Raw genomic sequence first — 23,292 nt, 5'->3', positions numbered from 1 at the left:
AATTGTCTATATCAATATTTCAAAAGTACTTTCGAGATGCTTTGTTATATCAACACAATATAAAATTAGCCTTTGCTATATCAATTGTCCAACCGCCGCACAGGCATTGCCGGACGCCTGCTTGCTTTTTATGACAGCGCCGTCCACCCAGGACCCGTCCACAGCCAGGTACATTCCGCCTCCTGTCGATGACGTCCATGGCGGACACCACACCCAGTAGGTGTTCAGTCAAATGATGTTGAGCTTATTTTCATACGTCATGTCGTTTTTAGAGTACGAAGGATGACGGGGTACTCGACCATGGAGGAAGAGTTGTTGTGCGATGTGTGATTGGCCGTAGTCTTGGATTTCAAAGGCAGGGGCAGAAGGGGGCTCTTCTAGCAACGCGTATGATTTGTTTCACGCACGAAAGCACATTGCGCCCTCCGACATGCACATCATCCATGATCACAATGTAAATTTGTTATCGTATCGATGATACGCCATACAGACCACCATCACAAAGTTTTGTGACACAGTAGCTCGGCTGGTGGCAAGGTGGCCATTGCGCACGACAGCGAAGGAGATTGAAAGTTTTACTTCTTCTTACTCAACTTGTAGATTGAATCACTCATTTGCTCAATGTTGCTCTACACGTTGTGTAGCCCGTACGCGTTGCGGTGATGTACCACGGGATAGAGGGATGACCTTTACGTACATACACTGTTGGATGAAGCTGAAGGGGCAGTATGTGTGGGATGACATGATCCGTTCATGAGAAACTTGTTGAACATCCGGTTAATCTTATTGAATTTGAACTATTGTTGTGCTAAACTTATTTGCATGCTATGTATGCATGATTTGTGCTATTTTCTATCCGGACTTTCATGAATTATGTTGGGTTTGATGAATTTCATCTAGTTTGTTGAAACCCGGCTTGAAATGTATGCGGATATCCGGCTTTCACATTCGTGTCCGCGGACTGACCCACCCTGCCCGCGGACGGATGCGAGAGGAAATTTACGGGTCAGCGTTGGAGATGCCCTTAGTATTCTTAGATCTGTAATAACATTATAAGATGGAGATGCATAGCGTAGTCCATGGAAATAAATTACAAGGTAGATTCGGCCTGTAAGACAAAGATTTCAAAAGGGTTGAACTCCCTCCGTTCAATGGTCTCTATAAGTATTCTCTGGACAATATACACGGGCAATCTATTCCATTCCATGTCAACTTATGAATTATACGGGTAAAAAGAAAGAAAAAAAAGGAACATGTTCCTTGATGCATGAAGTAGGAAATGCCCCCAGACTAAATGGAGGGGCGGCATTTGCTCCCAGCTCTCTCCACAATCGATGCCTTCAATTAAGTACACTTTGAGGCTTTTGTATGACGATCAAATATACTACTCCTACAATGCAAAGGGAATTGACTTATATAGCTAAAAAGGAAAACAATTCGCGGTCTCTTTTGTTATTAGTGGCGATTCCATGTTCCGGTTGCTTGCTAAAGGATGGACTTTTCGGTTGAAGAATAAAAGGGTGTCATATAGTAGTACATAACTAAACAGAAATGGTTGGGCTATTTCTCATGGTGCCGATTTCGAAATCAAGTCCGGCCACGCTTGAGCGCAAAATGATGAGAAAATCTTGACATGGCTTGGTAACCGGCCGTTTCAATTGGATTGGAAGAGTGATAAGATGATATGAATATTGTCCCCGCCAAGAAAGAAGGAGATAATATAGATGCCGAGGCACCTGCCTCTGTGGAACACCGTAGATGAAAGATGCAAACATGTTCATTCGGTGATATAGCAGTGCGCGTGTGGTTTTGCCCGATTTTTTGGCAGTGGAGTGCGCATATGTCACGGAGGGGCCCTCCCACTGGCGGCAAAAGTATCTGTTCCCCCCCCCATGCTAGTGGGATATGTGGTGAGCAGCGGCGCAGCCCCCCTACAAATACCCCCCGCCCCTCCCTCCGGTTTCTTATCGTGTGTGCGCGCCTCCCAGCCCCCAGCCGAAGCGAGAGCGAGAGCGAGCGGAGCCCCTCTCCCTCCCTCCCTCTCCCCCGGCACAGCCAAACGACGAGTCAGAAACAGCGCGAAACCCAGACGCGCGTTAGAGTCAGTCTACCGAGCTTATCCCTCCGCCGTCCTCCTCCGCCTCTCGTCTCCTTCACAGTTCACACACACACACGCCCTGTCAGTCAGCCAGTCAGCCAGTCAGTCAGTCGGCCGGTCAAGCCAAGCCGCCCGCCTCCGCTTCTATCTCGCCGCCGCGTGCCCGCTCCCGGTTCGCCCCCCCTGCTCCCTCTCTCTCTCTCTGTTCGTGTGCCTGCTCTGCTCTGCTCTCCCGAACCCCGGTCACCACCAGGTGAACCAGCCCAGCACCAGCCACTCGATATAAACGCACGTACTCTTCCCGCAAAGCAGCACTGTACCCTAGCTAGTAAGTACCTGTGAGCCACCTGCGACGCGTCGAGACATGGCACTCACGGCGCTCGAGACCGCGGAGCGGCGCCTGCCGTGCCACGCCGAGCAGGCCGACGCCGGCGGCAAGGTGGTGGCTGCTGCTGCTGCTGAGCAGGCCGTGCCGCTGCAGGAGGCGGACCACGGCGGCCGTCTCGAGAGGGACGACATATGGAACATGATCCAGTCGCAGAAGCCCGCGGCCCCGGCGTTGACGCCGAAGCAGGCGCCGTACGTGCCGGCCCCCGTGCGCCGCTCCTCCAGCCTGCTCACCCAGAAGAGCCTGGAGATCTGCACAGAGAGCCTCGGCTCCGAGACCGGCTCCGACGGCTTCTCCGACGCCGCCGACCGCTCCTGCCCGGGCTCCGACGACGACGACGGCGAGGGCGGCGCCGACGGGGTGGCCGCGCGCGCCATGCCGCCCCGCGCGTTCCCGCCGCCGCTGCCCTCGCTGGCGCGCCGCACCGTCGGGTCGCTGCAGATGAGGCAGCACCGCCGCGACGGCCGCCTCGTCGTCGAGGCCGTCCCCGTGCTGTCCAACACCCTGTTCCGCGCGCAGCGCCGTGGCGGGCGCCTGCTCCTCTCCTTCGCTGACACCGCCGCCCCGGCCGAGGACGAGGGGAAGAACCGCGCCCAGGAAGCCGACCAGCAGCAGGCCGACGAGCAGACCCGCGAGGAGGAGGAGGAGGATGACGGCGAGGAGGAGGTCCAGGTCGTGGACAGAGGCACCGTCGTCGAGGTCAAGGTCAGTACGCAGCCCCAGGCGCACAACAGTGGGGCGCGGGTGCACCGCTCCTCGCTCGTCATCAACAAGTTCGTCGGCGCCGAGCCCGTCAACGCCTCCGAGATCAATGACACCGCCGCTGCGCCGCAGCAGTCGCCCAAGCCTCCGAGCAGTTCGGAGGCCGCAGCTCCGGCTCTAAGCGCGACCGCGACGCTGCCTGGCCCGGAAGACGACGGCAGTGCTGCCACGCCCTGCGAGGGCAAGGTGCTGATGACGACGAGGAGGCGGCGGAGCAAGCAGGAGCTCCTCAACCACATGCGCCGGTGCGGCCAGCTGAGCGGGCAGCTCTTCATATGGGAGCCGCGCGTCGCCACCTCCTCCTGAGCCGATCGTCGCGCACGGCGCGCCGCCGCCGCCGCCGCCTCCTGATGCCGCCCGATTCCATGCCTCCACGAGTGCCCTGTTTCTGTTTGTTTGTAGCCGTTGCTGCTGCCGGTGTAACGTAAGCGTGCGTAATATATGGATGTTTGTGTTAGTAGTAAGTGATAATCACGTCACGTGATTGGCTTAGCCATATGAGCGAGTGAGAGTGAGAGAGGTGGTAGATTGCTTTGGTTTATCCCCGTGCCTCCGCGCACGTGTTGTATCTACTTGCGTGCTATCCAGTGGTCATAATTTAAGATAAACATGAATGTTTGTGTGATTCTATTATTATTCTAGAGTTGAACAAACTTCATCTGTTAAACAAATTACGGGTATAATAAAAAATAAAAAAATAAACAACACAATAACAAAAATCACCATTTTGTCCGGTTCCTTCTAAACCGGCCTGAACCGGCGAACTAAGACCAAAAGGACGATAAGACACACATGTAGATGGGGAACACGACTCGGGGTTGGAATAGCTTGGGCCGGAGGTCGTCAAGCAGTTTTGGGCTCCATCAATCAGTGAGGAGAAAACCAAAATCTCTTCATTCTTTCATAGAATGATAGGAAGCAGGGCTGCAGGGTTTAGGTAAGAAATAGAGGGTGCCGGTGAGGCGGAAAAAGAACAAGGTGATTGAGTTGATGCCAAAGAAGTGGTCGGGGGAGCCATTGCTGCCTAATCACCTGTCAGTCTTGCATGAACTCTTGCACTAATCCATATTCTACTCTTCCTTGTTTGTTCTTAGATCTTTTTGCGGGTGCGGTTGGGTATGCTCGTCGTAAGAAGACCAAAGGCAATGATGGTATAACCAGGTGTGTTCACAAGGCTAACAAGTCTAGTCAGGAATAGAGTTAAAGCGCATCACCTAAATTTTCTAGGGTCAGAGGGCAACCTCCAAGGCTACATGGATTCAAGCCTTTGAGTCTGAGTTAGATGAGGAATATGATTCTCAGGAAGATGAACACTACGTGGCTGGTGGGCACGAGGGTCAAGAGGATGAGATCGAGGAAGATGATGTTGACTTTGATGTAGAGAATGAAGATCATGATCTGATAGCCATTGCAGATCTTAATCAGATTGGCAAGCTGGAGTACCTCGTTAAGCGTGAGCAGGATCCATGTATTCGTGACACGGATCCCAATGTTTGTTCTTGTTTCTGGAACAATATCCAACAATGGGTTTATGAGGAGATCCTCAAGGTCAAGAAGTACAAGATTGCAGTTCATCGGAGTTTGGATCTTGAGTTCATGCGCACCAACACACAACCATATCCAGATCTGCACTGGGTTGTAACCAATATGTGGTTGATTCCGTTGCTCACTTTTGACAAGACATTCAGTGAAGACCTCGTTCTCCAATTCTTTTTCACAATGTATTTTTGGGAGAGAGGAGGGTAGATCTTTCAAGTGGACATCCCAAACTGCCTGGATACGAGCTTCTATGGCTTCTCCATCACGAGAATGCCCTTGCTTTTGGTTATAAGGAGCGCTTTGAGTTCACCATTGGCTCTATGCCAACATGACACCAAAGTAGGATGCTCTTCATTGTATCTTTCGCTCTTCTCCCCCCCCCCCCCCCCACCCCCACCCCCCGCCCCCAAAAAAGTTGGAGACTCCAGTGAGCTATTGCATATTTGTAGAAGTTAAAGGAGGACAATATTGCACACATAACATATCATAGTCACAATAGTAACAACAGGATGGATGCGCGTGGGGAGGGGGGGTAGTGGTATAAATCTGTTTTCAGGGGCTCCGAATATTCATTCTAAGAGAAAACAAAAGCGGTGCTTAGTGTCGGAATTTTTTTAAAGATGCGTGGATGGGACATTGCATTTGCACATAGAAGCTCCAACTATTTCCATATCTCCAAGTTTCCCATAAGATAACTTCAGTTGCTTCAGCAAGTAATAATCTTAATGGTCTGCACCACAACTGGAAGAAACAACATACGCGACTCATGATGCAACATGCATAAAATGTGGTTCCTAAACCTAAACTGAACAATCTTTTGTGACCCACAACAACAAAAAAGATATATGAAGACGAACAGAGTGAAAGTGTGAGATACAACAAAGATAGCACAAATGGTCCAGGAAGGGAAGGAGCACCCCCCCCCCCCCCGCCCCCAGGTGTGTTCGCTAAATCGGTCAACACTATATATGAAAATATGAACTAAGTGAAATTATGGAATGCAACAATGATAGCACGGCAACCATACATGCTCCAGTGAAGGTAGGAGGGCAAAGCCCCCCCCCCCCAACCCACCCACCATCATTGGCCGGACAAGGTCATTAAACTTCCCAAAATCAGATCAAAGCGGCCTTTCACAATATTTCGAGTGAATGTTGATATTAATTTTATGCATTGTTGATTAAAAAACTGCACGATACAAACAAAGATATTACTACCACGACACCATGATATTTTGGTTCTCTGAAAAAAATCAAAATTCACAATTTAAATGTTCTTTTTGAGGCAACATTTTTTTTGCGGGAAAAACTTGTGGCAACATATACTCCCTCCATTTTTAAATACAAGACCATTTTGGGAAATATATTTTGCATCTATACAATGCCACCGGCAGTAACCGAGGCAAAAATTGATGGTGTTGCCTCGTACTAGCAACCCATGATTTAACTAGTGCATTCATGCAATGGATGATAATGACACTCTCAACCATTTTCTTCCTTACGTCCACTCAATTTTCTCTAATCCGCATGTGCCCTATTAAATCACCCGGTAAACGAGAAGACAAGCTAGCTTACAATGGAGACATTAATTTTTACTTGGGTACATGTAATTCGAGTTTGTGGCCTTGTATAAGTAAATGGAGGGAGTATGATATATGGTGTGTTTTAATTTGGTACTGACATTACGTAAAGAATATGAATAAAATGCTGTGAACATTTACATTTGAATAGAAATATATCTCCGCCATATAAAACTGTAAAGAAAGGTGGAGCTTTGGAAACTCTGCTCTTTGAAAACCACTTACTAGACTAGATATTTTCGTGCATGGAGCACGTCAAAGTTCTACACTTCAGACAAAAGAATTTCTTGTACTCCCCTCATCCCATAATATAAGAGCGTTTTTGACACTAGTGGGACGGAAGAAGTATATGTGGTTTTGCTCATAATATTTTAGTTATAATAAATATTATTATGATAACCATATTACCAGAACCACATATACAATATTGCCCTACAGAATGTACAATTTGAAACTTGGCTGTGTGATTGCGAATTATGATCAGCATGGAGAGAGTTACAGTCGTGGACGTTAGCATCCCCCAAAAGATTAATTGGGCCAGCCAAATATGATATTTCACTATCATATATATTAAAAAACTAAACGAAAAGCAGGAACAGGAAAGCATGGCCATCGTCCCTCCCTTTTCACTCTCAAAATTTAGCAATAGTGTGACACCAAGTACTGATAACTTTTCATTTCTAATTAGAGCTCAGAAAGAAGACCTATCCATTTTAACATACGTACTAAATAAAGATTAGAGGAAGAAAGCAGATGCTTCATAGAAATGCACTATCTATGTTCTCAGCACACGGCTTCCAAAAGGCAACGTCATAGAGCTAAGAAAGAGGAACCAGAATCAGAATCGCAATGCTGAGGCGAGAGCGCAGCAGGAATGGGGATTGGAATGTTCCCCGCAGGTGCCACCCTACGAACCGTCCAAAAACCGGAGGGAAATCAAGGCCGTTAAAGGCCGCAAAATCCGGGACCGGAGCCAGAAAGCCTAGAGGAATAAAGGACCCGGCGATAGATCGATCGATCGATCGACGGGGAGAGTCGGAGAGATCTTTTCATGTCGATGATCGAGGTTAAGACCGTGAACTCTCCACGCGATCGCACCTCGCGTGGCCTGTATTTAGCTAGAGTGGGTAATGCCTGATGTGTACGTATGCCTGCATATGCGAGATTCCGAGGACGATGGCAAGGGTTATCTGCAGGGATGAAGGAATATGGGTGGCTGGCGGCCCAATCCAATCCATCTTTTGCCGGGAGGTGACAGGAAAAGTTACGACACTTGAGATGCTTCACGAGGCTGTCACTCCAGCGCTTGCACTGTCCGGTAATGGAACTTGGAACCCCGTCCATCTCTACTCCCTGGTGCTTCTTCTCTAACTCGTATGGAATTGCAGCACAACGATGTACAGTAGCCCTCGATTCGCGGTCGGCGTGCGCCGATGCTTTTTCGCTTATTCCCGTCCGTTTCAGGCATTTCTAAAGCCGTGTCTCGATCGAGATGTACATCCATATATGCCTGCACGCACAACTTGCACTACTGGCAATCTGGCATGCATAACATGCCGCTTTCGAATTTTCATCCGAAGCGGAAAGCGGGGTCTCAATCGTTTCATGATGATGATGCAGTGGTGGACATAGGACAAAATTTGCGAGGCTTATCGGACAAGCCGATCGACAAGGCTATAGACATGAATGAAAAGAAAAGAAAAACAGTTTTTATGGATATGTTGCCTTCCTTGCTCTTGTGCTATGAAATTTAATTAGATTTTAGAAGCCAAATGTGTGGTGGTTACTTAGATGTCAAACCAGGCCGCCTCAGCTCGTGCAAGTCTTTGCACTATCATTAATATTGTATTGTATCAGTGCTCTTTTTTACGTTCATCCATCGACTGTGGCCAGCCAGGACCATCATATCCTGATTGAGCAAGGGAAAAGGCTAATTATTTGCATTAAGACCACCACTTTGCATTGCGGAGCTAACAGGAGGGGAGCATGGCTGAAAGAGATTGCACGACAAACGGGAGAGATTGCGTAAGGGCTAAGTGAGAACTGCTTTCGACGGAAAGCTTTTGGAGGAGAGGGCATGCCGCATGCGACATCACAGGCCAGCGATGAATGGTGGTGATAACGAACTCCCTGAAGCAGCGGGTACAGTACAGCGCAACTGAAGCTGTTTTCCCAAGGCAGCTGTTTTGGAAACAAAAGCATATGGACCTGGCTGGGACAGCATCAGCAAAGCACTTGTTTTCCACGTACAGGAGGCCCTAGCTCTATCTAGAAAAGGGCCCTGATTGCACAAAAAGTAGAAAGCTGAGGATCTATAGGAGATTTTCCCTTGACTGGATTTTTTTTCTTACTTGAAAATAGCTTCAGGTTCCTCAAAACTAACATGAATGTTTTCAGACCAGAAACTGAGGCATCCTACCTAATTAGAGAAGATTTTCTATTGCCACAATTGATGCATGGGACCTTTTTTCGGGGGGGAAAGTTGGCCCTTTGGCTTTCTAAACATTTGCTCATATCTCATGTGTTTCACTTTCTTGTCCAATGCAACATGTGTTTTTATCTCTCCTATTCTCCCTTTTGAAGAAACAGTTTCCTGTAAAACTTCTGGAGCACCCAAACAACTATATTGTACAATTCTTGTGTCTCAGATTTCGATCTGTAGAATCTACAAGACATGAAATCCATTTTTCAGTTAATTTTTATTATTACTGCGTTTTTCCTAACCTGTGTTTCAAACAAGCCTTAGGTCATTAACTTGTCTATGTTGCTACATACTACCTCTATTTCAATATAATTCGAAGTTCTAGCTTTGTCCTAAGTCAACTTGTTTAAGTTTGCTATAGAAGAGTATATTAAGATCTAGAACACTAAATTAGTCTTATGAGATTCTTTATGAAATATATTTTTGTACTATGTGTATTTGGTGTTGTAGATCTTAGCACAATTTTCTATAGAGTTGGTCAAACTTAAACGAGTTTAACTTAGTAGTTTTTACTGGATATAGATTTGGGATTCAAAACCGTGTAGGTAATATTTCATTTACATTTTGCTTTATCGAAATAAATTGCTACAAAACGTATTACTTCCAAGAAAATAAAGATGCGTTAGCAGGTAGTGCAAGTATGCGGGAATCAACCTACGAGCTATTTTCAGTAGTGCATTCCCCTTTGGTCTAAAAATATACAATAGTATTGCATTTTCCATTAACTTGCAGTACTATTATGTTCAATTTATTAGACAAAATTGGTACTTCAAGGAAGGCAATCACTCAAAAGGAGACCCAAAGAACCGTGGAGCTCGTAAAGCAAAGCAAAACCAGAAGGGAAAAGGCTTATTATGCTAATAACGGGAAAAGGAGGAACCTTATGCTTATGATGCTAGCTACCTAGCTACTACTTGCTTATTTTAACGGAATAAAACAATGATCACTTACTCAAGATAGACAACAGTTTTAGTGGTACTCCCACTTTTGTACCATACAAGTAGCTTTTTATCTAGTTGAAATGTGTCATTTGTCTGGTTAATTTCAGAATGGCAGTAACAAAATATGAATGGAGCAGCCTCTCATTAGAATCTATATCCAGGAGGAACCGAACACCTGTGCGGTCATGCCTCGCTTAAGGCCTCCTTCATCGACATGATTTTTAAAACTCAAGAACATAGTGTCATGCCATCTCCAGGATATATATTTTTTTGCGAATATATCTCCAGGATTATATCGATGTTTGATCGTGCACGGGAAGAATATAAGATTGTTCACAAGAGGTTGGGGTAGAAGTAAATATTCCTACAAAATATAGTAGTGCAAATAAATCTAAGAGAAGACCCACTGTAATCATACAAACAAATTAAACACTCCACACACAGAAAGTTCCAAGGTTTAGACCCTCTCAGATTATTTTTGGAAAAGCCCTTGAATCAAAGAGGCCATACCCTTGCTTTATTTACCTCAGCACACATCCAACTGGAGATGGCAATATGTCCAGGACAACGTACGAAGTACTTATATACTGAACAAATTAAGCAAAGTTTTTTCTTTATGCTCTCCTTATTTCTGTCTTTTGAGCGTTTGATGGAAAACCTTTAGTGTCGTCCAGTACCAGGGGAATAAGATCCGTGAACGGATTACGGATATGTACCGGCCAATGCCTGGCCACCGATCTTTCCTGTGGTTTGCCAAATGCCAAATTGCCAATTGCCGGAGGAATAATTAAAGTTGCTCTCCGCTGCGCGTAGGAGAAGGAAGGGGTATATATTTCTTGGTGCTTGCCTGCCACCTTTCCTTCATGGTGTTTGCTGAAGCACCCGTGGCCCCCATTTGATCTCACAATAATGGCAATCTTTAGGGCAGGGCCTTTTTGTGTTGTGCCAAAAGGATTCTGGCAATGTGCTAAATCTCCCCTCGCTGTCTGCCCATGATGATCCTTTTTTAATCAGTCTGTATGGATTGTATGAGCTACTGGGTGAAGTGATGTTCATATCACATGTAGCTGGGTGGTTCATACGTATGCATGAGAAAGGCTTAGTTTTGTGAGGAAGGCTTCTGTGAGACTTTTCAACTCTTTTTTTTAGAGGCCAAGCTTGCATCTTTAGTGGACATGTTGTACTGTAATTCTTGGTGAAAAACTGATCTGTGCATGCTCACCATGGAACAATTATGTGACCTAGCCATATCATAAGTTGCAACCTTTTCAGTTCAAGATAAATAAAATTCCCATTTTTAGTTTTAGGTAATTTTGAGAAATACCTAATACAACTCGTGGATGCATATGTAGCTACATACCATATACACGCACCCGCACAAAGAAACACACAGCTAATACACATCATCTACTAGGGGTTTGGATTTGCAGAGCTCGAGGACCGGTGAAGTCGATAGAAACATGTTGATACCAAGGAATACATCGTTTACCACCTTGGTGATGGAACATGAGATTGATGTTCTCGTAGGAGCAATCAGCAAACCAGAAAAGGCAGTGGGAGACAATCTTACTTACAAAATCTGTAAACAATCTTACTTAGTACAAAAAAGAGGTCCAGACGGATCACTACCGGTTAGGTTAATGTAAACAAGAATTACAGCATGCAAGACATCATTTTTCCATTAACTCAGGGCCTGGAAGCTGCCATGAATCCACGACCTCTAGTGCCGACCACCGAAGCTCCAAACCAGCTCGACGAGCCCACCATCTTTACGACAGCAAATTAAAAACGGGAGCACAGCAAGGTTGAAGACCCACTTGCTCCGCCGCTCCACCAGTGAGTCGGCGACATGCGTGACCAAAGCTTCAAATCATTCGCGGCCCTTTGCATACATAAATTTTCTAGACCACCACGTTTGTCCCCGCTCCGCTCGCATCACCCTGGCCCTGCCCCTGTGGATGGAAATGGAATGTGGCGTGGGGTGGGGGCGCGCCCGGCGGCTCACGGGCTCGTGGAGCAATCTTCCGTTGCCTTGTTCTCGTTTGGTGCCGTGCTTTGGTGACACCATCATAACGCAGGAGTGAGAATTAATTCTAAACCAGACAACCCTCGTGCCCCTCGCGTCGTCCCCGCGGGCGACCCGAGGGGAAACCCTAGCCGCCGCCCCTCGCACTTCCCTCCGCCCCTCTCCCTCCTCGCCGCCGTCCGCAACGCCGCCGGGCGAAGCCTGGCCGGCTGGGCGGCGGCGGGGCTCCTTTCCCATCCATCTCGTTCTGGCTGGCGCGGGACAGTGGGGACGAGGGGAGCGCCGGGCTAACGTGGGGTTCGGCGGCGCGGCGGCGGGTCTCCCGGCGATGTCGGTGGTGGTCTGCGAGTTGCGAGGTGGTGGCTGCGTTGGTACTGCCCGGTGGTCGCGGGTGTCGCCGGATCTGGATCGGATCCATCTGGATCCTGGCTTCGGACTCCGTCGGCCGCCGCGGGGTGAGGTTGGTCGCCACTGGCAACGTCGGACTGCTGGTTTTGGCGTCTGGAGATCTACAACGGGGTCTTCTCGATCCTCCTTTCCGGTGGGTCGAGCACCATGGATCTTCCATCTTCGCAAGGTTTTGGATCGTGGCTTGTCGCCGGATCCGGAGCAGGCGGAGGATTGGTGGCATAGGATGGGGACCGGAGGAAACTTTGGTCGGCTAGGCCGGCCCGGCATCGGCGACGTCGCTCAACGCCGCTATCCTCTGTGGAGGCGAAGCCGAGGTCTCTCCTATCCACCTCCGAACATATCCCGGACGAAAGTCCAAAATTCATTCTGGATTGGGCGGCGGCGGCGACCTGCACGTCGTATCCTCCATGGAGGCGCCGTCTTGGGAGGACCAGCTGTTCGGGGGAGAGATTATGTGGATGGTGGGCTCCGAGTACCTCCAGCAGTGGCGACAGGGCAGAGGTTGCCTGGTGGTGCGGCGTTGTATCTTCCGCGTCGATGACGATGATTTTGGCGGCATGGTGCGGCTACATATCGTTCATGGATGCGGCTGGATGGACGAGCCCAGGGCGGTGGAGCTGTCTGGTGCCATGGTGGCGTCGACGGCAGCGAGACCGGGCAAGGTGTATGCAGCAGTATAGCTCTGAAGATGGATTGGTGGCAGGTGGCTGTGGCGGCCTCATACCTGGCAGGTGGCCGGGTTGAGGAGCATGCCGGACTGGTGGGTGCCCATACCCGGCAGGCGTCCAGGTTGGGACCTCAGGTCTTAGATGTTAGGTTTGGCTGCGAGGTCTGTTTGGTATTAGGCCCAGACCATCAGCGCCCCTTCATCAGTTAGATAGGAGTAGCGACAGAGGTTGCGAAGATGGTGGCTTTGGTCTTACTGTTGTACGACTTTGTAAGGTTTTGTGCTAATAATTAATAAAGTGGCCGTATGCATCGACCAGATGCAGAGGCCGGGGGTTCTCCTCCTTTTCGAAAAAAAAATCATAACGCAGGAGATTGGCCGATCGGGCCGGCGACCACCTCCCGACGCAACGACCAGTGCCCTCTCCCCGTCGTGCTCGCCCGTCACCCAACGCCCGGGCAGGCAGTGGATATGGTCTGCGTCTTGGGGGCGCTCGCAGCTGAGCCGCAGCGCAGGCGGCGGGACGGTGCTGGCGTGCTGCTGCCAATTCGGTCGATCGCATCGAAACTTCAAAAGGTCCTTCGACTAAATAACTTCGGGAGGAGGCAGCATGGGCTCCATTGGGCAGTTGCGGACTGTGATCAGGGTGGGCGTATGGCCGGGCCTTGGCCTTTGGGCAGGTGCGCCGGCTGAGCATTCGTTATGGATAAAGAGGGGTCTGCAGAGGTTTCTGGAGGAAATAGCTGGCCAACTTGTCGTGCTTAATTGCTCTACCATATCTATCCGTTTATGGGATCCAAATATTCTTTCGTGTTTCAGGTTTTTTTTAGTATATAGTGCATTTTTTGGGGCTTCGGTAGAATGTTAATGTCCTCAGTCGGTGATAACTTTTTTTGCGGGTCAGTCACTGATAACTTTGCGTCTTTGGCTATCAAGAAAAAGAAAAGATTTGCTTGCATGGCGAGCCCAGTTGATCGTGGTCGAGCGGCGAGCGCAATGAGAAGAACCGTGATCAAGCGTTGGAGCCTACGTTTCTGACCGGTTCGTTCCTTCAGAGTTTGACGACGGCAAGTGCATGCAATGTATCAACCCCTTCAACCTTCCACTTTGGCGTTGTATTCTTCTCCGGACCTGTCGTCTCAAACTGAGCAACGTAGCGGATTTTTTCCAGTTGCTGGGTCGTACCAGGACCAGGAGGTAAACACAGGTTGACTTCTCAGTAGAGACAACAACTTTGAATTGCATCTGGGCGAATGTCAACTGAGCTAGCTAGCGAGCACCACGGAGGTATCCGCAGTCAAAGAAGGTGGATGTTTTGCTTTCGAAAAGAAAACAGATGATGCGCTCCCACTTCATCACACTCATACCCAGGCCAACGCCCAGAAAACAAAAGCCCATCACAAATTGGCTTTGTAAGAAATTGGGGTGGGCAAGGAGCAACGTTTGAGATCCAGCATCTAAATAAATTAGCAAAAGATGCAACAAGTCATGGTCATACTATGTGATATTAGCATGACACTTACACTGAATATTGAAACAAGGATCATAGTCCAACATCCACTTCAGCGTTTCTTTCCCAACAGAAAATTTCTTTTTCAAGGCATTCTACACAGGTACATTAGTCCAATGTCACTCTAGGTAGATGATATGTGTCCATTTTGCTCGCAATTATCTGCTATGTTCCACTGACTACACTGGGGTCTGGGAACATACAAGCCATAACCCAAGCTTATAGCCTGAAAGATAAACTTGACAGGCTGTGGCTTGGATCAGGTCGCGGCAAGAATGGTCTTCGAGTGCAGATGAATACGACACCTTTTAACCACGCTTTACTGGCCTCTGAACATAAGATTTGTTCGGGTCTTCAGTCTTGAGCCTTGGAGGTTTGAGCTCTCCTTTCCGTGCCTGTAGAAATGAAACTATATGTAAGTCAAAAGAGTCATGGGTAACAAAATACAACTTTTCAACTGCACTCTCTAACCTTCTTTCCTGTCTTCATGAAATCCCTCCAGCTAGAGACCTGCAAACCACAAACACATGGTATCAGGCAGTGCCCGTGGCAACAACTCGACAAAGCCTTTCATTTTCCAATAGGGCAATACTTGTAGGTAACTAGTATTTAAATAGCCACAAGCATAGTGTCCAATTAGGATAAAACATTTCAATTTTCTACAAATGAACTGCAAGCTTACTCGCTGGTCTCTCGTCTCCTCCCACTTCTCTTCATGCTCTCTCTTCCTCTTCCACATTTCTTTTGTTTCCTCCTCGTCCTTCTTCAGTCTTCCTTCTTCCTCTGATATCTGCATAGTGCACATGAACAAAGCTCACGTGAGTGGCTCAACTGATGATGTTTGAATATGTTAAAGCCTATTACTTACCCTCATCTGCATTTTCCTCCTACGCCATTCTTTGTCTGTCAAAATCTCACGAACTTTAATTATTAGCTGCTTCTGAAATTCGTCCGATCTTTCAAACTGTTCTTCATACTTCCCCTGAACATAAGCAAGCCAATCAATGGAGGTTCTCAAGTGCTGAAGATATATGAAGCTCCATAATAAGATGTTTCAAGGGTCTAGCAGAACAATCACCATTTAAAAAAAATCGAGACAAGACTGAACAGGAAAACATCAGAATTGCAAGATTCTACATGATCATTGACATTAGCAAATGACTCATTTCATGGTATTGGAATCATCTTTTTTCTTCTGAAATGTTGTTATTCTCAAGTATCTAAAATCCCATCATACGCATGCAATGACTTCTAAAATAATTATCATTCCATGCAGTCAACCAAGAAAGACAAACATGCATCACAGATCTGCGTAGTTATTAGAGAAATTGAAGCAAACAACAGGTCACTTCAATGGTGTACAGAGCCAGCTAGTATATTTTGAGGACATCTTTCTCCAAGAAACTGTTTTTCACCAAATTGAAGAATAAATAAGTTCAAATCATAGAGTGCAACAGAATGAAGATCGGTTGTTTAAAAAGCTAAATTAGACCAGTGATTGAACTCGAAAGAAATCATAACCAGCAACTTCATCAATGGTTGGGTTTCATTCAAGGACCATCTACATAACCTAGGGTGTGTTTGGTTGCAGTCATGGACTGGAATGTCATGGGTCCAACTCGTTCCTAGGCCTCGTTCTCGCGTTCAGTACGCAGGTGGAACGGTCATCCCTTCATTCCCACGGACCAAATATTCGGCCCAGATCCGGAACGAGGTGAGACCTCCAAATTGAGCGGACGACGCGGAACCGCTCTTCTCCTCACACTCCCGCAGCCCTATCCTCTTGTGCCACTCCTCTCCCTCGTCTCTCTCACTCCCGCGTTGGCGCAGCGCCGCCGCCGGCCCTCCTCCGGTCTGCACCGCCCGCTGTTCTCCAAAGCACGTGAGGCGGGCGAGCGGGTGTGTGGTGGTCTTGCAGCAGGGCAACAGCAGCGGCACACACCGGGAAGCGACGGAGCAGCCGCTGGCCACGCCTGGGTGCGCGCCATCGAGAGCCGTGGTCGCGCATGTGGAACGCCAAGGCCAAGTCACACATCCAGCTGGCCGCCACGCTCAGCTGTCGTATTGTTTTCTTGTAGCTGCTGTTTATCCTGCGGTTGAGTCCGACTCTTGTAGCTCACACCCATGTTCGTTGCATGGATGGATGGATTCGATTTGTTGATGTTCACATCCCTGTTCTGTAAATTAATTTTACTGGTTCGGGGGAAAATCTGTGATAATAATCAGAATTATATATATATAGTCTGCATTTAGGAGATGCGTTTTGTTTCTTGCGTTTGTTGATCCTGATACTGGCTGTTGGTTTGAGTCTTTGTCGCTGTGAATCTTGGCTATCCGGTTCAGTTCAGCGAGGCAGACTGCAGTTGCAGGAACTGCTCCCCCAGAAAAGTTAAATGTCCAATGGCTTTATTTTACGTCAAACTTTGGCACGGAATTAACAGTATAATGTTTATCTGCCTTTAGTTGCATGGATGGATGACCACTTACAAATCCATTCCATTCCATCTATCAAACCATCAAACCAAACATCAAAATGTAACCATTCCATTCCTTCGAATTACCCATACCAAAGACAAGGACGGAACCGACCCATTATAGTGGAATGGAACCATGACATTCCATTACACTTCGTTCCCGAACCAAACACACCCCTAGTGAACCAGGCGGTTCTGGTGAAAACCCCATGAAACTGGGCATGCTTTAGAACCAGGAGGCGCTTGTTCCTGATACCTATGCTCATGTGTGAATTGGGTTCCCTGAGCTAACCCTCCCAAGGCTGCCTCTACCAATCTGCATTCCATCCAATATCAGCTCCCCTTTCTCTTTGTTCTTCTACTTCCTCATCCATTTACCATTTCACCCTCTCTTGATATTTTTGCTTGCTCTTTCTCAAACAGAGCCCCGGCATAACAAGGGGCAGTTCAGCGCCACGAGGTCAATAGGCCACAGAGGTAGTGTCTTCACCATGAGAGCTCGGCGGCAATGGAATGGCTTATACATGACTTGATAAACCCCAGCAGAACTAGCTTGATTTATTAGATATTTGGATACAATGCTAGACGCTAGTTAAATGAATAATAGAATCTGGTGCCTAAATTTTGTACTGGATTAGATAATTCTAACAGAAAAACAAGCTTGTTTCTATTGGAGTTAGTTTGATTTTTGCAGGCAGCACTGGTTCCTTCATCTACAATTTTTGGTGTTATGCTTCTCTTTTCTTGAGGGGGTTGAGGTTATACTTCTCAATTTCACGCTGCTCTACATAACATTGTAGAGGAAAAAATGCGTATGACTAATAAAATATTATATCTAGAAAACTGTTGGTCAGATGGTCAAACTGCTGCCTGTCCAGTTTTTAGAGCGGTCAGCAGTCACCAATTATTACTGACAAACGCTGGTTAAGAGAATCTCTGATGAGTGTGGGGTTTGATTTCCAGATGGCTTAAGTTTATTTAGACCATGAAACTAGCCCAAATTAGACCAGTTCATGTTGAGACATACTTCAAATTACTATTCGCATTAATCTTTGTTTGAAACATGTTACTCCGAGTGAAAGTTACTAAAAAGTCGATGGCAACTCACACAATCTTTCATGGGATTGTCTTACCTCATCTACTTGGGATTTTATCTTGGATGCACTATCTTTCCTCAACTCTTTTTTCCTTTTTGCCCTCAGTTCTTCTGAAATTCTCAACACAGAATAATATCAGTTTTTGTTCTTCATATCTCCTTTATTATAAATTGAACAACTCACTGAGCTCATGTAAAAAAAAATACATTGGGTTAAAATAAGATTGCATCACACCTTTTGCAGAAGTAACTTGATCAAGAATGTACCCTCTTTCCTGTGGATCAAGTAGGAGCTGCTGTGCTTTTGCCAGGGCTGTTTATGAGTAGAGCACGCAACGTTAATCAAATATACATCAATGCATAAAAGACAAGAGAAGCAGAAGAATGCGACACTGGGAAAATAGTAAGTCACTGATGCGCAAAAGGTTTGTTAGTTACAACTAATTGCAAGAAGAGATCATGCAACACTTACTTATCCTGGTTATCCTGGTTTCTCTTGAAAAATGCATCTCCTACAGGGATGAAAAAAATGCCTAATTCTAGAGTGATACAAAGGCTACTACCATCTCCAAAAAAAAATTGCACAGATTCATCTTCTAAGCTGACTTATCCATGTCGTAAATTTGCACTCCGTTATCTGGACTTTTGGACTTGGTGTTGAGGCCAATAAATTAAAGATTGTTCCAGTTGTTTTCCTAGCATGCCATGATTCTGGTACGTCCCTCTCTCCCAGAAAAATATATATAAAGTCATACGAAACTATTAGTTTTGACATGTCATGATCTTGTTTATGCCATTCATCTTGCTCTGCCGTCACCAAATAATATCTGTAACCTGACCTAAATGAAGCCTACAACAACACAAGTGTAATACTGTCTCCTAACCTGATATTACTATGCATCACCCAACTCATATGCTCCACATGGTCATGATTAGACAGTTCACATACCTCCAAAAGCTTCTTGTGCTTGTGGATGCTTGCACTTGTCAGGATGGACCAACAGTGACAACTACAGAAGGTACATGAAGCGACAACAATTAGCCAACAGCAAGGGGGCAAAGACTAATACTAACAGTGTAGTTCAATGTTAAATCCATGTTTTCTTACCTTCCTATATTGCTTCTTCACCTCATCCACAGAAGAATCAAAAGACAACTTAAGATGCTCAAAAGGGTTTAACTTGAAGCAACCAAGTATCCTGACAAGATTAGAATGTGTTAGAAACAGAGCGTAAAATCAAGAACACGGAAATAATCTGAATGTTTTTGTTTATTTTTTTATCAACTGAATAATACGCCTGTTTGACACACATGGCATTTCGAACGTATCATTTTTTTAACATGCATGACACTGTATAATTTCAAGGTACATTTTAGAAGTTTCCTTGCAGCATAGATCTCCCTCAATAACTTATGTCTAGTCTTCCAATAGAAAAGGACTAATCTAGACGTGAAGGAGCTTTAAATAAGCTTAGATTATAGGATGATTAAATTCGGCTATTATGCTCAGCTAGATGCCTTCTAGAGACTAAAATAACTTCTAAAATCAGGAAAAAGACTAAAGGAGGAAGTACAACTAAAAATGAAGCTAAAATGGCATCGGCCAATATTCAGTTTTGCGCTGTTAGGGATCTCACTGATCAACTATCGTGTGTCATTCCAAAAAATAGAACATGCATAGCAAGTTGCAGAGTATGCCTCCCTATTCAGTAGTCAACCGACCATGTTTAATTGTTTATAATAGGTAAGTAGTTATAATATTTAACCAGCTTCAAAACATAACAGTATGTCTGCTGGGCTCCATTGAACAGCATAAGCTAATACAGGAAGACATGAGTATCTTTGGTTGGTGTCCAAAAAGAAACTCTATGAATATTTTGGTTGTGAACAAAACTTTGGCCCTTGTTTTGTTTGTATGGCTGCCAAATTTTTGGCATATGCTCATGTCACCTTGCCTATTCTGGTTCATTTTTCTTGCCAACACTGGAAAAATCATGAATAAGTAAAACCTTGACCGAAGTTGGGCTCAAACAAAGCACATCCCAAGGCACAAACATAGTGCAACAGGCTTACTCCTTCTTGAATGCAAATTTATCAGCTCGGTACAAGTAAATATATATCACAAGAGGTTCTACATATGTCGGTCATGGCATGGTGCGCACAATATCATATCAGAAACAATGATAAGAGGCTCTAGACGTCGTTTCTCATTACCTTGTGGCGTGCGTACAACCTACCATCGCATACTAAGCTACAAGAAAGCAAAGCAATCGCGTCTTAGAAGCAGCATCACCACCAAAGTAGTAAAAGTGGAAAAAATTCCCAATCGCGTCTGAGAACAAGTGAGCAAACCGGACGACTTCGACCTAGGGTTCACGCGGACCCGGGCGGACCCCGTCGCCGACCCAAATTTGAGCAGCAAGCTGCGGCTACATCTACTACATCGCGCGATTGGTCACGAATTCTGAGAAACGGATGGCGCTACTGGGGATCTGAAGCTACGTTGTGCCAGAAGGGGAATGATACCGCTCGAGGAGATGGGGGATTGGGAGGGACGGGGAGGAACCTGAGGACTTCGTTGTCGCGCTCGGCCTCGCTGACCTCGGCCAGGAAGCTCTTGAGGAGCTGGTCGTCGTCGGCCTCCGACGACCCCATGGGTGTACGGGGAGGAGGAGAGGGAGGTCGCGGCTCGGGTGGGCTCCGGCTCTGGGAGCAAGACGAGAGCCCGTTGCGTCGGAGGCACGAGACGCGAGCCGGGACAGGAACAGGGACAGAGAAGGGACGGTGCGGATTTGTTGGCCATGAGCAGCCCGGCCCGAAAATCCTGGGCCGGGCCGGGCCTAAGCGTGCCATCAGGCTGGGCTCGGGCCTGGAAATTGAGCCCGACAGGCAGATCGGGCTGGGCTCGGACTTGCGTGAAATAGGATTTTAGTCATAGCCGGGCTTGGGCCCAATTTAGTAGGCCCGACAGTCAGGTCGGGCCAGGCTCGGGCCTAAGTTTTCAACCGAGATTTTTTTGGCCCGGCCAGGCCTGAGATATGCCCAGGTATACTCTGAAGGGCGCAACCCACAGAAACTCTGGACTTGGCTCATGCCTCCTGTCCTCACCTCGGTGTGCATTTGGGCTTTATGGGCCAGATCTCAGTTCGCGAGAGATACAAAGACAAAAGTAGTCGGCTAATCATTGAAATCATTAATTAAGAAGTACCCGTTGCAAAGAACACTCCATTGTCTCAGGTCGTGACAAATGGTGCATTTGCAGCACGCCACTTGTTGCAACCTGGGAGTTTTCCCTTTTTTCGTAGATTCGTTTATTCAAAACATTTTATCTTTTAAACCGTGCGTTCAAATCTCGAAGCATTTTCATCATTGGATTCCTCGCGTCGAGATTTTCAAAACTAGATCCCATGTTAATAGGTTTTGACAAACATTTTTTCACGAAAAAACCAGACGAAAAAAATCGGGCAAAAATACTGAACCGGGAGCACGGTTTTTTCATTCCGAAAGAGGCACGCACGTGCCTCTCGCGAAATCACACTCGCGCCTCTCGTGGAAGCAAAACCGTGACTCTCATGAAAAGAAAAAACAAAAAACATGTTTTTTCCATTTTCGAGAGGCACGGCCATGACTCTCGTGAAAGCACAACCGTGCCTCTCGCAAAAGCAAAACTATGACTCTCGCGAAAGAAAAAAAGAAAACGCGTATTTTTTTCCCTTTCTGAGAGGCACGACCGTGACTCTCGCGAAAGCACAACCGTGGCTCTCGCGGAAGCAAAACCGTGACTCTCGCGAAAGAAAAAAACAGAAAATGTGTTTTTTTCGTTTCCGAAAGGCACGCCGTGACTCTCGCGGAAAAAAAGCATGACTTTCACAAAAGAAAAAAACGCGTTTTTTTTCGTGAAAAAAAAATGAAATTTGTTTGATCGAAAAGCTAAGGAAGACCAGGGGAAAACCAAAACGTCGAAAAAACCAAAAAAACCATTTTAAAAGCCGAAAACGCGTGCGGAAAAATAAAATAAAAAACAAAATTCAGAGGGAGCGTTCAGAGCGCGACACGTGGCGAATGGCTGAGAGTGCACCAAGTGGCGCTGATCGTTGTGAGGCTCCCGAAGGAGCGCTCGTTAACTAGTTGCTCCCGCTAATCGCACAAGGGCGGGGTAAAGAATCAAAAAAAGGGTTTGCGGTCGCTAGGATTCGAACCTGTGATGGCGTGCTGATGTGCACCAAGGAAAAGCCGATACAACAGAAGTGCTCTTGTGGTATTTTGTTGGTAATCAGCTTAGACCGTGGCAACCTTTTCACTTCAAGATTCTGGGCAAGTTTCCGAGAAGCCATGGGAACTCATTTGTCCTTTTGCACCGCTTTTCACCCTCAGTCTCAGGGACAAGTGGAATGAGTCAACTAAATTCTCGAAGACATGCTTCGAGCTTGTGTCATTTCCTTTGGTAAGAAATGGGAGGAATCTCTCCCGTATGCTAAGTTCTCTTACAACAATAGCTATCAAGCTAGTCTGAAGATGACCCCCTTCGAAGTGTTATATGGACGAAAGTGTCAAACTCCTATGAATTGGTCAGAAACTGGGGAACGATCACTCTTCGATCCAGATATTATCTAACATGCCGAAGAAACAAGTCTGCATTATTCGCGAGAATCTGAAGACTGCTCAGTCTCATCAGAAGAGTCAGTATGACCGTCAGCACAAAGATATGGTCTATCAACATGGCAAAAAGGCTTATCTTCGAGTCACAATGATGAAAGGTGCTCACCGCTTTGGGATCAAGGGCAAGCTACTTCCTCGCTATATCGGTCCTTTCCCCATTCTCGAAAGACGTGGAAAAGTGGCATACCAATTGGAAATGTCGCCGAACATTTCTCAGGTTCATGATGTTTTCCATGTGTTACAGCTCCGCCGCTGCTTCAAGGACCCCATCCGAGCAGTGGACCACGAAATGCTTGAATTGCAACAAGACCTCTCTTATAAAGAGCATCCAGTCTGTATTATTGATCAAGCTGAACGTCGCACCCTTCAGAAGGCGATCAAATTCATTAAAGTCTAGTGGTTAAACCATTCTGAAGATGAAGCCACTTGGGAACGCGAGGATCGTATTCATGATGAATACCCCGCCTTGTTTCCGTCTACCTCCTAAATCTTAGGACGAGATTTCTTGTAGTGAAGGAGATTTATAACACTCTAATAATTAAGCTATAGTGATCCACTACTAATGGTGCCATGTCATCACCATTACTGTTGCTAAACCTCACCTTGATTCAAACATAATGCAAATTTAAATCTAAAGTAAAGTCAAATAATTAAATTTCT

The 23,292-nt window shown here is 46.6% G+C and overlaps 2 protein-coding genes across 2 annotated transcripts; one reads left to right on the top strand and one right to left on the bottom strand.

The window, feature by feature from the left end:
• The first annotated feature begins 1,979 nt into the window (after positions 1 to 1,979).
• Positions 1,980 to 3,876, top strand: LOC123085349 (uncharacterized). The gene has a single exon (XM_044506974.1). The coding sequence runs from the start codon at positions 2,463 to 2,465 to the stop codon at positions 3,552 to 3,554; it is 1,092 nt and encodes a 363-aa protein (XP_044362909.1). The 5' UTR covers positions 1,980 to 2,462; the 3' UTR covers positions 3,555 to 3,876.
• A 10,524-nt stretch (positions 3,877 to 14,400) lies between these two features.
• On the bottom strand, positions 14,401 to 20,776 carry LOC123085348 (J domain-containing protein spf31). The gene is made up of 9 exons (XM_044506973.1): positions 20,540 to 20,776; positions 19,082 to 19,172; positions 18,923 to 18,983; positions 18,209 to 18,286; positions 18,011 to 18,084; positions 15,272 to 15,385; positions 15,086 to 15,193; positions 14,875 to 14,913; positions 14,401 to 14,798 (listed from the first exon to the last, which is right to left on the bottom strand). Exons 1-9 carry the CDS (start codon positions 20,626 to 20,628, stop codon positions 14,712 to 14,714), a joined length of 741 nt encoding a protein of 246 aa, XP_044362908.1. The 5' UTR covers positions 20,629 to 20,776; the 3' UTR covers positions 14,401 to 14,711.
• Positions 20,777 to 23,292: the final 2,516 nt, after the last annotated feature.

This window comes from Triticum aestivum, chromosome 4A (genome assembly GCF_018294505.1).
Source record: "Triticum aestivum cultivar Chinese Spring chromosome 4A, IWGSC CS RefSeq v2.1, whole genome shotgun sequence".
Lineage (NCBI taxonomy): Eukaryota > Viridiplantae > Streptophyta > Magnoliopsida > Poales > Poaceae > Triticum > Triticum aestivum.
The sequence above is the reverse complement of the archived record's forward strand: the minus strand, read 5'-3'. Positions and strand labels throughout refer to the sequence as shown.